Source organism: Spodoptera frugiperda, chromosome 6, assembly GCF_023101765.2.
Source record: "Spodoptera frugiperda isolate SF20-4 chromosome 6, AGI-APGP_CSIRO_Sfru_2.0, whole genome shotgun sequence".
Classification (NCBI taxonomy): domain Eukaryota; kingdom Metazoa; phylum Arthropoda; class Insecta; order Lepidoptera; family Noctuidae; genus Spodoptera; species Spodoptera frugiperda.
The window spans coordinates 12,156,201-12,172,439 of NC_064217.1; the positions used below are offsets into that span (position 1 = coordinate 12,156,201).

General features: G+C 34.9%; 1 protein-coding gene across 4 annotated transcripts in view; it reads left to right on the forward strand.

The window, feature by feature from the left end:
- Positions 1–16,239, forward strand: part of LOC118267631 (disheveled-associated activator of morphogenesis 1) — a 122,976-nt gene that overhangs the window by 27,495 nt on the left and 79,242 nt on the right. The window contains exons 1-2 of one of the 4 annotated variants that reach the window (XM_050694338.1): positions 10,126–10,384; positions 15,937–16,056. The exons of 2 other annotated variants lie outside the window; for them this stretch is intronic. In XM_050694338.1, coding sequence (XP_050550295.1) covers positions 16,009–16,056 — 48 coding nt within the window. In that variant the 5' untranslated portion in view covers positions 10,126–10,384; positions 15,937–16,008. Of the gene's footprint in view, positions 1–10,125; positions 10,385–15,936; positions 16,057–16,239 lie in introns of those variants that run through there. One more of the 4 variants, XM_050694336.1, reaches the window with a different exon arrangement.

Below are 16,239 nucleotides of genomic sequence, written 5' to 3' on the forward strand. Positions count from 1 at the left end.
CGCAAATTCTTTTGAGTGCAACAAAAGATGTGGTTTAAGTGTAATTTTTATTTTAATTAATTAACAAAAAACAAACAGAATTCTGAGATGAACTCGATACTACAGAGTAGGTGGTAACTTGTTACAGTTGTAACCTCATTTTGAGACCATTCAGAGCCACCAGTGGCTTTTAACGAAAATACATTTAAGCGATTAAGGTTATTTTTACCTTTATTACGCTAAAGACCGCCAAAATATCAATGGAAGTCACATAATATTTATTTTTATGCAAAATGAAACCTTTTAAGCACTTTCTTCTTCGAATGAGTTTATTGTTATCGTGTGAAAGTAAATCATGATACCCTATTTGTACTGAAGGCTTTTTAGAAGGGGTTATAGGAACATTTATAGGGTACCTGCGAGTAATAAACAGAAGTTCACACTACCATTATCCCAATAATAAACACCTAACTAAAATATCCAACCATTCCATATATCATTAATGCTTCTAGGGCAATCCCATCAATACCATTCGGTGCTTCTCATCGCCGGCTCCATGCTTTCATGGTGTCTGTTAAATCACTTGGGTAGCATACATAGGAATCAGTCGTCACGGCCATTACACCGTCATGGTGTTTTGTTTCCATCATGGGCGGCAGCTGTCCTCGTATGGGGCACTTATTTATATTCCCATATTAAAATAGGACTAGGAAGTAACCCGGAGATGGGTGTTAGGAGTAGTTTGAAGCTTTGAGGACACGAGCCGCTAATAAAGTTGTGGATTGTAACGATGTGAGGAATTTTTGTTGGTTTTTTTCGGAGTTTTGTTTACATATTGCGGTATTTTAGGGTTGTTTTCTTTTAAAAAAAGTATGTTTTTTAATTGGTTTCTGGGTTTGGATTGTTAGTTTCGTGTTTTCATGATTGTCTCGTTAGTTTCGAATGATTGGAATTTATTTAGTTCTCATTAATTGCATGGAGTTTGGAATTTTTTGAGCTTTGAGTCAGTAAACTTGATAAAAGTGTCTGAAAATAAGTCAGTTTATTGTTTCGGAGCATAAATAAGTAAGTTTTATTATGTAACCATTTCTTAGATAAATATAATCGTTCGTGTTCAAGTTTCTTATATGAAAACATAACAGCGATTCTAGGCGTGGTGCGTAGGCGTCGCCTGAACGTTCTGACTTATAATTTATGACCATAATATTAAAATTATTAATACACCAATCAGTTTGTATGGCTTACAAAATTGACTTATGGGGTGTTAAAGAGTTAATGTCTTTCTTTGATTTCGAACATTTCCTGTGGTATAGTGGGCTAGGGTCAATTTAGCAAAAATGTTCGTATTAGCTGTTATTTCCGCTTTGAAAAGTGGCAGTAAGAATATTTATTTCTTTTAAATTCCATTGCTGTATTATGTATCCCCAGTTTTGAAATTGTGCTTAATTTTAGTTTTAACTAACGAATCTCTTTTCTAATCTTTTAAAAATATGGGGAAAGAGTTCGATTTTTTGGGATAAAACAAACCAAATTCTTCATTATTTTGTTAGCCAGTGCATCACGAGGAGACTATTTACAAATCTAGGTGTATCTATGTATACTTATTTCCCTATTCATCAGTGGGTAGTAAAAGAGTAAAACTTGGCGCCTGCGCGCAACCGCAAACTGTTACGCTTAGCATCATAATGTCTCTGTATGTGGTCGGGAGCGGTTGTTACAATAATACACTTTAATTTATGGGATATCAACCGGAATTTGTTGAAAAAAAAATTTTTTCGATTGCATACAATGAATTGCTTCAATTTCTGGGAACTATCGTCCTTAAATGCGTATTTGGAGGATATTTTTGAAGGTTTTGTTCCAATACTGGTGCATGTTGTTAGATGCTATTTTCGTATGGCAAAACTTTTGATATTCGATGCCGATACCTTGACAATGGGACCTTTGATTCGTTCTCGTTTCGTTCGTGAGTTTACTTCGATTTGCCAATTACTCGGCGGGAGCCATTACAATATGGCTGCTGTAGGAATGCGATTCTTGTTATTTTTTAAATGGAAAACCACATTAAAATACGGTTTATTCCCATTAACCGACGCTATAAAGAATAGGAACGTTTTTTTTAAAAGAACGCTTGCCGATTCTTTGCATTTTGGATTCTTGGTACAGAATAAAGAATTCGGCAATTCATGATCAGAATTATTTATTAAGCCATTTTTAGTTTTAAGGACAATAGATCGAATGAAGGATATTTCATTGAATACAATGCAAAACTTTATTTTACCTAGAAGTGCTCTCACCGTTAAAAATCGTACTCACACTCACGTAACAGCAATCTCTATGAAGTTTCCCTTTCCGTGCTTCCACAGCAATTTTCCACCACATCCTTGGAAGGAGTGTGATGCTAAACGCGTCCCTATTGTGTACCATATAAGTTGAAATCAGGTTAACAGCACCACCCATGGGTTTCACGCAGTGTTGCATCCACATTAGTGCAGCAACGTTTGATACGCCGATGTCGGTGTACTGGAAGTGACTGGTTTGTGCTGTGAATTAATTGATGAGCGCATTCTTTCCTGGCGCGGACTTTGTAAACTTTTATCAGTGTTTCATCAGTGAAGGCGGTTCTCTGCATTGGTAGATTGATTTAGTAGGAGGACGTCATATTTTTTTTGTGTCACATAGACACATAAAAAAAACGTACGTAACGTCGTGCAGTTCTTAGCAGTAGATTATTATCTGTATACGTACAAACATAATACGTTTTAGTTCTTACTCTTGCGATTTTATTTTAGCTGAAGTTAACAAATATAGACATTCAATTACTTTAAAAATAAATATTAATTTCACATCACATTAAGGTTTGGGCATTAATCACCACGCTTGCTCAATGCGGTTGGCGATTTCAAACTAATAATTAGAAATTATAAGCCCAGATTTCTTCACGATCTTTTCCTTCGCTGTTTGTCAGTGATGTCTAAATAAAATCTTAGAGAGTGCATATACTTTGCCGTTGGTAGGTTAGGTTTCGAAATCGCATGTCATGAGAAGTGGACGTCTAAACCTAGGGCCCACCAGGACAATTATCAACTTATATTACATTATTTATTGTTTATCATTTCTCACAAGTTCTGTCTTTTGATCTTTTCTCTACGCCTATCGTGTGTAGCCCTTTCTAAATATATTTTTGTTTTGCTTGTCCCATCCAGTGTTAGCTATGAAATATTATTTATGTGAATAATATGATCGTTATGCCGATGCCGAGTGTGTCGATGTGTCGAAATCACGGCCACACCTAATTGAGTATCTGGGCTATGGATGATGGTGTGTGAAAATTTTATTGATTCTACTTTTATTTATGGGTTTGTTGTGATAGTTGTTGTTCATATCTGATTATTTGATCGTTGGAAATGTCCTGCCTTCTTGAATATTAGTAAAATTTATTACAATTTAATTTTGATCCTTGTTTATTTTGGCTACCTGGGAAAGTACTGGTTCATTTAATTACTTCTGCTACTTAATATTAAAAGATTTTGGAAAATGTACCACACGGAATCTTATCGTATGTGTATTTAGTGATTATACCAATAACTTCAGGAAAAAATATTGTTACGACTATTCAATACAGCTGTGTAGTAAACTGTTATTATCCAATCGATATACATACCTACAACTGCATTATCAACCTATTGATTAAACCATTCGATTAGGCATGCGATGTAGATCGAGAGATATCTTGGGAGAAAGTAAATCGATAATCGTGATCGATTCGGTAGCTCGGATGTAGATAACATTACTTTCGATCGGCTGAGGTATTGGGGAACTTGGCAGAAGTCCAAATGTTCTACACTGAGGATTGGATGGAATTACCTTTGAAGTCGTTAATAGGGCTGAAAATATCTCCGTTAAATATTCATTCTGATGCGCTGGATTAGATTATCAACAAGTTCTTTTTATAGAAACTTCAAAACATTTTCTTGTGTTTAATGTGTGAAGTTTATCTTTCTTACCTAACTAAAATGTTGTGTTTTTAAGATGAAAGTTTTCTACAGTATACATTATATCATTAAACTGTCTACTCGCATCATATACATTTATCCTTTATTCTTCAGAGATACTACTTAAGTTACTTAATCTTAATTACTTACCCATTTTTTAAGTCTAACAGTTGACATTTACATTTCATTACCGTACACCACAGTCTCATCTAGTCTTTATACATATAGTCGTTAAGAACTTGTAACCTATTCAAAAAAGCTTTCCATGACTGTATTTTGCAATCGCTTCCAAATAATTAGATCAACACTAACAATAAATAACAAATTAGAAACAGATGCACAGGTATCGCGGAAGTGAATATGGCGTAACATTTAGTGGGTAAACACGTCAATGTGATTTAGGTGCATAGAATACTGGCACAGTGACGTCACTCAGTAACCGGACATAATCAGGTGCTGGTAGTGTATCGGAAAGTGAACCGATGCATAATAATTGGACTCTTGGAAGTTACGAGTAAGTAGTGTCATGACTTTTGCCCAATGTAGTTAATGAAGGTGTTGCATAATGCATCCGCTTTTCGCCTGGTGTTAGTTCGTTTTGTTTGATAGGGGCCAACCGCATTGGGTGTATTTCTGCGAGTCTGTGTTATCTGCTATGGATTTTAAAGGTTGTAATTTTTTGCAAAGATTGGATGTCACTTAAAATCTGTTTTGTCAGATAGAAGGCATTATAAAAAAACACCTAACAAGAAATAAATGGTGAATGGCCGTCTCAAACGATGAAAGAGCATGGTTCCTTTTTTCACCTTTTCCATACTGATATTTATTTATAAAACGTATTTAGAATCAGCATCTTTTAAATCACCCTCAAGTTACTTGCCAACCTTAGTAAGTTCTTGAAGCTATTGTGAAGACAGTGTTGAGTCAGACGGAAGCAGATCTCTTACGGTAGACGCCACAATATGCATTGTTCTATCTGGTCTGAGTGCAAGAAAGATAAAAGAAAAATTAAAAGTGTCTGGGTCTGGTTATAGAGCTACACAATTATGTAGACAGACAATCTTATTGGTCGGTTGACGTCTAGTGTCTTGTACCAATTGGATGCTGTATGTGGCTTCGCTTCTGATTTACATGGGAGTTATAATGGCAAACAGATACCACAGAAGGACAGAATAGTGGTCAAACGTCAATCTATGAAATATATAACAATAAAAAACAGCTGGTGAAAAGTTATTTGTTTTACCATGTATATATTTGCCTTGGGGAGTAAAAGTCATATTAAGTTATTACTTAAGATAATTTCCAAAGACAATTATGATCTTCAGTTTTAATTGTTATTGTTTAGCTTCTTCTGTGAAAGTCCGAACTTTCGTTTTTACATCCAAATGCCGATTTACTGTAAATAGGAATTTCAGTTTTATGGTTTTTCTGTTTCGAACTTAGAAGTTTGTTACGTTACTGGGTAAGTTAATACCTATTGTCAGAGATTACTATTTGCTTTTAAAATGTTGTAGGATTATTAAAAAAAAAAAATGTTTGTGTAAGTTCTTCTTTGTCTTATTTTTTGTGACTTTAATAAAGCTTTACGTGTAACCAAGTAATAATGTCTGGAGATGATGAACGTGGCTGTTCATCTACAGACGGCAATAGTAAGCAAAGTTTATTCTGATGAGCTGTCCATTGTTCATTTGAAAGCGAGATGTTTCGTTACATTATTGGGACTAAAAACGGAATTCTGGAAGCGGTTATAACTTACATTTTTGTAGAAGTAAAACTTTGTGGAGGTGAGTTGGAGAAAGGGACAAAAAACATAACAACGTACTTACGTGGAATTGCAAAGAAAATTGTATTAGTTTGAAAGAATACATATAATAATACAAGTAATATATTAATTGTAGGCGAACTTACTTTATCCTATTTTATGACGACATAAATAACATGGTGGCGAAACGGAGTTCGCCAGGTTTGCTAGTTTTGCAAGTAATTTGGCTACGGAACCTTAAAAAGTGACCTCAGAAACGAAGGCGTGAAATGTTCTTGAACTAAATGACTCTGGAAATTCCATAACGTTTAACAATAATTATGAAATTGAACAAATAATAAATTAACGTAATGTTACACGTTGGGTGGTACTTAACGCATTAGGTGTTCTAATACACCAACTTGACAAATGTAAGGTTAAATAAGTAACTAATATGTGGAGGTAGGTACTAACTTTATTGTGTTTTGAAATTAATTAGTTTTTTGAAATTATTTGTTTGGAAAAAATGTTATTGATATTTTCATAACTGAATTTATTAATTTTATTGATTCAAAAGTCTTAAGGAATCGCACTATCACACCTTCCAAAAATGGTCAAAAATGGATGTTGTAGTCTTTTCACTGATTATTTTGCTCTTTACTAGATATTTCTATGAAAAAAAAAATTGTTGTTGGAGGTTGCTTAGACTATGAAATTGAACAGGGTGTTACAGGAAGTAAATCTCAGAAGCCATTGATTTGTGAGAAACAAAATCTTAGAGTGCGGGGCGTGGAAGGTCACAGTCGGTTCACGCAATCATCTGTCGGTCCAAGCAACAAGCTTCAAAGAATGGATCAGCTAATATTGTATTTTAAATACTTCTTATTTGTTTAAAGCTCTTGCTGCCGTACTCAGAGACATTTAATGATTACCTAAACTAATCCTTAGTCACCATTTTGTTCTAAAACAATTGCTAAGGACTGGGTTAAGTAACAATTAAACGACTCTGAGTGTGGCGGTTTGTATTTTGTCTGGTTAATTTTACGAGATTCTAGGGTAATCATCGGGTTATTTGTCTACTACTCCTAATTTATCTTATTATATAAAAAACCTTTTACTTCTTCCTCCTTATAGCAACAGCTAGTAAAGCTTAACAAAGAAAGTAACAACTTTAATAAGTTCTGATTTTCTTCACTCATACATAACACACCTTACTATACTTACTCACTTTTCTTATAACTTATACTGCTAAGTCCACGTAATAGATAACGCATTGATCAAGTGTAAGTACCCGCTGTCAGTGTGGTCGGTCAAAGCAATCAGTCAGTCAGGCGAGACTAGCCCACATCCGTCAATTTGTATCAAGCATTGTTTTAGCTTTATATTATAACACCTGCCTACTTATTCCCTTTTTAGGGGACCGTGTTTGGGAGTGAAACCATCAGTGAGTTGAAATATCTGTAGTTATTTGAAAATTGATGGATTTAAAAAAATTAAACAATTTCAAAAGTAGGTATATGAATGAGCACAAAAATAAAAAGGAAACTTAAAATTAAGGAATCCTTGGCATTCTCCCCCCATTCCTAATCCTCAAATCCCCCAAAGACCGGTAACGCGCTTGAATCGTCGTGTTGCACAGATTGCTTTCAATCAGGTGATCTGTCTGCTCGATTGCTGACCTATCCAATAAAAAAGTAAAAATGTTGCTTAGAACGTTATTTTAATTGAATGTCCATTTATATATCCTCAATTCTGCATGGGTCGGACTTACTTAATTGAATCCAAAACACGAGTCCATTACACTCTTGCCTCTTGACTAATGCACATTTTTTTTTCGACTCCATAGCTCTGACGGAAGTTTCACTGAGCGATAATGAATTTGGTGTAGATATCATTACGCTCCGATACAATCGCAAAGGTTAATCTAATCATGGCGCCAAAACACGTGTGAATGGCGAGGAAAGTAAAAGTGACGCGGAAATTGTACTGTTGATGTGTCCGTCCGATGAGCTGTGGGAACGAAACCATGCGAGATACATGTTATTAGATAGATCTGTTAGTTAGGAATAATAGGAGCTAATAATACGTTTTGCAGACTTAAATAATAAAGTAAATCTGTTAGCATTCGTGTCAGTAAGCGTGGTAATCAATGCTTATTCCTTTTCTTTGTGAGAAGATGTTTTTGCTTAGCAGTGGGACAATTACTGGCTGATGAAGTCGATATTTGTGTTTCAACTCGTTAATATAAAGATATTATATTAGTTGGATTAATATCCTATATTTGAGGGAAGTCATAATTAATAATGAGAAAGTACTTATTAAAAAGAAGGAACAGAAATTCACGTGATTACAAGTGCTAAGAACTAAAAACTGTTGAATACGCCACGTGTATTAAATCTTTAGAATAAATGTTATGTCTGCGCAACGCAGGCAACAAGTTGCTTAGTACTGCAAAACAGACAGACTGTACTAAGCCAGTCTGAATGCGGCGACGTTTATATAAATTTGTGACGCCAGACGATATCGATTTTCTTACCTCACCTCCAGACGATAAACATTGCAGTGGATTTTCATAAATGCGCAATAAAAGTAAGAAATGTAATATTATTAGGTAAATTTTGCTGGGGTATTGAATGAAGTAAATCATAGTTATGTTTATTAATATTTTTTACCACTGTCTTTACCAATTTTGCTAGTTATTGTGTCATTATAAAAATCTATGTCTACCTTATATCATATCATAATATAAAGTTTCTAGTCTTACTGAACCATTATATTTACGAAAGTATGGTTAAATGCTTTGTGTATTAACTATACAAATCCTGTTATTTACCTAAGATTAATGAACTCTAATATACATCCATATAAAACGCATTCTTACACAACATGATTAAGATCTTTTAGCACTTGTCGCACGATACATTCATCAATTTGCTCGGACCAGTAATCTCTTAAGCCGGGTCCAGACGAGTGTAACGTGTAATGTAATCCACCGTGTAATGTAAGACGAATTCTTCAGCGCGAGTGTTACATGTAATGCTCGTACTGCCGTCCACACGTATAATTCGTGTTACATTACACGGTGGATTACATTACACGTTACACTCGTCTGGACCCGGCTTTATGAACATCGAATACTCCACGAGCCCACTTCGAGTGGTTTTTAATGAGACCACTTCATTAAGTTGAGGGCGGGCAATGCTATCGATTTTGTCTTATAATTGGGGATTATTAACTTTTCCTTTGAGTACTTTATTATAATGAGGTTAATTAGTATAAGCTTCGAGAGTCCTTGTTTTGTCTTCTTCTTGTACCAAGTTGTTTTTTTTTATGATATAAGCCGGTAAATGATCAGATGGATCTGGTAGTAAGCAATCGCAGCCGCCCATGGACACTCTAAACACCAGAAGCGTTACAAGTACGTTGCCGGTCTTTTGGGGGTTAGGAATTTAATAATTGTTGGGGAATCGGGTATTGGGAAGATTGGGCATCCAGTAAACTCTATTATTTTCTATAGCAGTATTATAATTATAGTTTACATCATGATGTCTCTGATCATATTTGGTTATGTATCACGACCTTGATACGTATCACATCATATGTTGTTATCATAATATCAGTCTTTCCTATCCAACATTATCTTGATCGAAAGTCTTCCATCTGTTTATCTCCATTGTTTGACTAGCTTTATAGAAAAATGACGTCGGCGCCGAATCTAACAACAACTCATGTTTTCTTTAGCGTTTTATATCATGCTTATGATTGTGAAAGGAGAAATAATGGGATGATTATATTTGGGTGCCGTGTTTCGGTTTCGAAATTTTTAAGTATGTAGATAGGAACTTGTGTGATGTATGGTAAGTGCTGGTTTATTCTACGGGCCCGTTTTTTTTTGAGTGAGCAAAATTCAATTTCTTCTCCCGCTTTGGGTGAGGCGAGAGGGAGTGTCAGACTCTAACTAACTAAAACAACCCCGTTCCTACTCCTGCTTTTCGGGCCGGAGCCCCGGTACAACCGCTAGGTAGTCGGCATAAAGTAATAGCAATGTTTTGGTACGCATATGTCACATATTGGAAAAAAGGGAGGTTCCACTTAGAAATTTTTTTTTCACGCAGATAAATAATCGAAAAGTATGTTCACAAGATCTTTATCATTCAAACTTCAATCACCTATTTAATAAAGAAATAGTTACGTATCGCAGTGATCTATGTTTCAAATGTGACTTACGTTTTATCCTATTGTTCCAGGTGAGTACAGCAACTTATGCATTCAGATGGCATGTACAAATAAAAATAGAGGATCCACAATTGAAGACGAGTAACGCACGGTAAGTACTGATAGTTGTTTTCTACAACTATTTTCTCTGTCGTGCCGTGACATCGCTACCTACTTCGGATCAGCGGCTGCGATTTCGATCCGCGCCGGTCGATCGCGGGTGCGTGCGCGCAGCCGCGCAGTCACCTGCCGCGTGCACCGACCGCAACACGTCGCGACCGCGAGATGCCGCCATTCGCGTCTAAACGATCTATTCTGCTCATTTTTTGAATTGACGATTTAGGCGCCAAATGTTTTAATTTATTTTGGTGGACAGTGCTTTCTGTGGTTATCTGTGCGCGAGTTATTTTCCTTTGAGGCCTTTGGACATGGTTTAACTTTTTCTTGTTGCATGGTAAAGTTGTTTTTGATTTTATTTACGCGATGCAGTTGTAGAAACAAAACTAATTTTAGTTCAATAGCTTTTAATTTTATTTGAACCTACCTGAATGTTCTTTTTAATGACAGTAAAGAAATAATTACTTTAGTCCCAGAAATTACTTAGTTTTGTTTCATGACGATTGCTTTGTTTCATTGTAGGCCAATGAACTTTAATTTCTGAAATATCTCTTAATTAAATATTTCGAGGATCCGTGAGAACGTTGTGACGAAAATTATGTTTGTTCAAATCATTAAATGCCCTCTGTAAGTGCAAATGTTTAAATGAGTATTAACACTTTAGATATACGTTACAGTTAGCATTTGCAAGTACCCTCATTTACATATGCAAATAGACATTCGGGGAAGACTATTCTCATGATTGTTATGATAAATATCGGTCGTGTGTTCCATCGATTAATTCCAATTAGTCTCGACATTGTTTTCCTTTAGCGAAGCAGTTTTTTTTTCTAGATTTTAAATTCCTATTTGTTTTGCTAATGATATAGGAAGTTTAACGACGAGTGCGTTGTGTAATTACACCGATTATTGTTTTTTCTTCACTAATGGAATCAACCCGCATATCAATACTGCCATTAAAAAATCCCCAACTTAAGAACTGGTACTAAAGCACTATGTTTATATGGGTAATTTACAAAGAAATTACTTCGTAATAGGACCTTGATACCAATATTTGTGGCTTGAAAAATAGCTTTACCATCTGTTATTGTAATAGTACAATTGAGGCCCATTCGCCCTAACCTTTCGGCGTGGTATGCACTTGCGACACACTGTGCAGCAACGCATGCAAGCGGGGTAATTTTACACGACTCCTCACTTAATGGCCCACTGTGCCTATTCTCTATTTGTCTGTCAATATTGGCCCTTTGTGTCGACATTGGAATATTTGTAACATTACCATCATACCTTACTTCCCGAAGAAAGATGAAGTGCTTTACTTTATGACATAGAACTATGCACTTTTCATAAGTTGTGTGATTTTTCGCTAAACAATTGAGCACATTTTAAAATACTGCATAAAATTTCGAAAGGAACGCATTGCAAAATGATACTTGACTTGTGGAAATTGTGAATAATTACGAAGTACCCACAGTAGTTTACCCAAAGTAAAAGATATTTTAAAAGAAAACACAGTTACATTAGGTACGTAATGTTATGATATTGATTTTCCAAGATTTATCAGAGATACGAGTATGACGTTATCAACAGTGTGATGCATGACGTGACGGTTATATTTTTACTTGGTTTGTTTATTTATTTTTTTAAATACATGCGATTGTTTAAAATATTTTTTGGAGGTGCACTATTATTTTAAAAGTGAATAGGACAATGGTGATTGATTAATAGTTTAGTTTTTTTTTCAACGATTTTGGACATTCCGGTTTTAGTATTCGTACCTAACCTACTAGCTTAGGTCTGTTATATTTTTTTTTAAAGTCAGTAACGTAATAAAAGTTGAATTGAAATCCTCCTCCTTTATTTAAAGACGGTTAAAAAACATTTCTTCAAACGCAATCCGAATCTGTTTAGTGGTTTTTGAGTGTAACGTGTAACTTAATGACAGTGACATATTTTTAATGACACAATTAATGGTGTTTACAATAAAAAAAAAAACAATAAAGAATTAACAATGATAAAATATCTCAAAATGACGACGTAAAAATGCGACAATAAGTAAACCATTAAATTAAGTTTGTGTTAACCGACCGGCGGTTTTGTGGTAATCAGAGTAATTGGAAACTCACTCAAAAATGGCGAAATGGTTTATGAAAACCCAGTGTTTTGTATCCAATTTGGACATTCCTGTGGTTGCTTTTTCGTCATGCGGCAGTGTTGGCATTCAAATTATCGATGACTTAAAAATAATCATGAATTTGACAAATATTTGCAATATTGTTTGCAAAAATCATTATTATCGTATTAGTCCCAAAACATACACTACTGAACATATTCTGGCTGGCTTCTCTAAAGACATCCAGATCGTTCGGTGGAAAGCTCGGAAGCGGCCTCCATAGCGGTTCCAAGCGACCTTCATCAGCCTTTGCTTGCAAAAATATTATAATATGCAAAAAAAATCATTTATTTGTTTTGAAAAACAATATGCGGAACATCTCAATTTACGTTGCATCGTTAAATTTTATCGATAAAAAATCGTTATATTAATTGATAGTTCCTTTCGATAAGTTTTAGTGTCAATTTATATTTTTTTGGTTATTATGTAAACAGAACTAGTTCGTGAGTAAGTAGGTGTTGTTCAGTGCGAAATTAAAACAAGTGCATTCGCATTAAACATTAGCATGTAAATGGTTGTAAATATAATCAGTAATGGTCGAATTGTCTGCTGCAATGGTAATTACATCTAGGTGACGCAATGTTTATATTAGGCCGGTTTATTAAGGACACGCTGTAATGATTAATTATTGTTCCAATAAACTAGGTTTTACCTCTGACTTTGTGCACCTGTCTTTCCTCCTACCTCGAGTTACGAACAACGTAGATAAAGAGGTAACAAACGCACTTTCGCATTCTTAATATTAGTCAGTATTCTTTAATTTTACGCCTTGCAAAGAAAGTTGTATATCGGAATCTAATAAATTAATCGTTTGACCCGAAATCGAAGACCTTCGGTTTACCAAACACCTACAAGGCGTACAGAAACATGTATTAGTATAGTGAAAGTGAACTTCAACCGAAATCGTTTAACGCAAGTAGTGTGCACGCATTCACACCCACACAATGGTCAAGTTCTACGTGTTGCCTATAAATAGAGAAACGAATATTTGCCGCCTATACAAATGTGAGAAAAAATCCTTTGACAACTTTTTTTTTCTACTGACTGACAATATTGTATAATGTTTGGTGAGAAATTCATATTTGAACTGTTTCGTTCAACAAAAAATCTTCACATTTTATTTAGCTTTTTGTAAAGAAAGTTGTTTCCACAGAAATGTTCATAACATCTTAATAGTTCTATTTAAGTTAGGGCCTCAGAGAAGCGATTTGGAATGGCAATGTTATTGATAGATCTATTCTTACTAGATTTTGGCGTGAAAATTGAGGTATTATCGTCATTGTTGCAAAAATGATTTAGGAAAACGTGAAAGCGTGTTTCACATCAACGCTATTTTCTAAGCACACTGCCCAAATGCCATGAAATTGTGCTCAGTTATCAATCCTCACAATAATACTCTCATTTTCTTTGGAATGTTTACAAAAAGCGAAATAAGGCTGAACGTCTGACTCCGTAGACCGGTTGTGTGCCAACGTAACGACAGGAATAAAAAAAGAAACGTTTCATTTTGGGATTGTGTAACATCGATTATGAGTTTTGCGTTTAATAAATGATTGGCTATCATTGTGTGGGTACCTGTTTGTGACACTGATGCATTCGTATTACGCTTCAATTCCTAGAAAAACAATTTGCGAAAACGTACCAAAAATAAGTATCTTTATTCTGTAGGGGTTTGCTGAACTTCTTTATTGTGTTCAACGATCGAAAAATGCTTTACTATACGCTAATAGAATTTTCTTGAGGTTTGTGTACCTATAGTGAAGTTTTATTGAGGTTCAAATCAGAGTTGTGAGAACGACAAACAAAGTAATTTCTCACATTGGTCAAACCTTTTCAACCTTAGGTAAACCAATTTCTACGCCCAATTACAAAATTTTCTTATCAACTTTCCATGTCAGGAAATTGTATTGTATGTTTGTAAATCCTTACGTTGCGACATACATTTATTGTTACATTATTATATTTCTCTGTATTATGTTTTATTTGTAGGTCAGTTCCAAAGTTCATAAAACACTCGTCGTTTGCATTGAATTTGTAGAAAGTCTAGATTTCAAAGAGTTTTTATGCACGAGATAGTTATCAAACGATACGCAGTGCAGTTCCTTTAATGTTCCGGTCTACTGTTGCAAAAGATCTTTAGCGAAGCCTTCTTCAGAGTCTATTGTTTCGTTCTACAGATGGATTGACGCGACAAGGCCCACGGACATCCTTTCGTTTCCAAAGCCTTCGTTGCCTTGCCCTTTCTCGGCGAGACCTCGCTGGTCAATTCGATTAATCTTTTGACCTTTTTCCGTTTTATATGACCCGTCCCTTTAGCCGTATTGTTTACCAATGACAAATTGTAATTTATACCGCTACTTGTCTTTGTTGTATAAATAAGTATCGGATCGGCTGGAGCTTCTGTCTGTCTCTAGTTTTATACGGCGCTCGTAAAATATTTAGAAACGTTGTTTGGACAGTCGATGCTCATTTGTTTTTCCGGTTGAACGATTATTGACCTCTCGCCGTGCCCCACGCGCGGAACTCCTCGCCTTGCTCTCCTACTTTTCAAAATACCATAAACCATAATAGATTAATGACGCTATTTTTTTAATTATATCCAAAAAGGCTTTTTGGTTCGAAAATGTCGTTTGGTTACATTAATATTCAACGAGATGATATAACTAATATGTCAGCAATTTCAGAATATATGCAAGAATCTGGTGAAATTGTTCTTTTAAAATAGCGATTTCACTGTTGGTTTTGATAAATTTGCATTTAATTGTCATAGGCGCGGGGAAGCGTGGTGGCCGTAATAGTTAGTTTATGCAAGATTTGAACGAGTATATAGCAAAATTATTCTATATTGTGTATATGATTGAAAGCAATGTTTGATTGTGAAGTGTTCTAATTGTCTTATCTTACTCAATTTTAATTATTCTTTTAAATACTATCCCGATCACATAAACGAATTGTTGTTCAACTATGATTGTCTTTACCACTATTTGTAGTAATGGCTTTATTTTTTAACACTTTATTTTCAACTTGATCACTATTTACCTCTACTGACACGCAATCTACAGACGCAATGCCATTTGCATGTCACCGAAACTGATCAGTAATTCACACTCCATTCCGATTGATCAATTCTGTACGTAACATTGCAACGTTTGTTTCGTAAAATTTCATTATAGTCTCTAATTATTCGTATCGATTGACTTAGTTGATTGTTATCAGCTTATAATGACCAGTGCTGGTATGTCTTCTAGTGCTGTTTGTGTGATAATCATATGCAAATTATACCTTGTTAACTCGTGCAACATGTCCGGAGTTGTTGTCTCTAATTTGAAACCTTTGTGCATTTATACTTGACCATTTAAACTAATCTTTTGCTGAGGTATTGTCGTAGGTTTGAGCATTAAAATTCTATAGTAAGTGTCATGCCTATTGATATGACTATCTATACTGTATTTAAATAAAAGGAAAGGAAATAAAACGACTTTTTTACAAGAAGGATAATAATATCATCCTATTAGTCCAGTGAAAATATAAAAAGGTTCATGTCATGTTATCTCAGTGTTGATAAATATAGTTTCTTGTTACTTCATGTTACTAAGCGATAGATTCATTCTGTAGGTAGACCAAAAATACTATAGAAATAATTAACTTTTTCATTCAAAGTAGGTAGTCCAAAGTCCATCGACCTCAAAGTTAAATAAAACGTAATACTATTACAGTGACGTTCTCGATAGACCTGCGCGTCAGTGTGAGTTGTGAGATGTGATAGTGTGCGAAAACAAGAAGCAACAATGTGCAGCAAGGAACAGATAAACCACGTGCTGAGCAAGATCAATGTGGTGAGTACCGTGTCCATTATCTTTTTCTTCTTTGTCATGAATTTTTCGGTTCGAACTGGTGAAAGGTTAATGATTTATGTGGGGAACCAATATTTCATGATCTCTTCGTATCACTGCATTTGGATATTTAACATGAAAGATTTTATTTTGCATAGATTGGCCTTATCTCGGATATTAATTCGA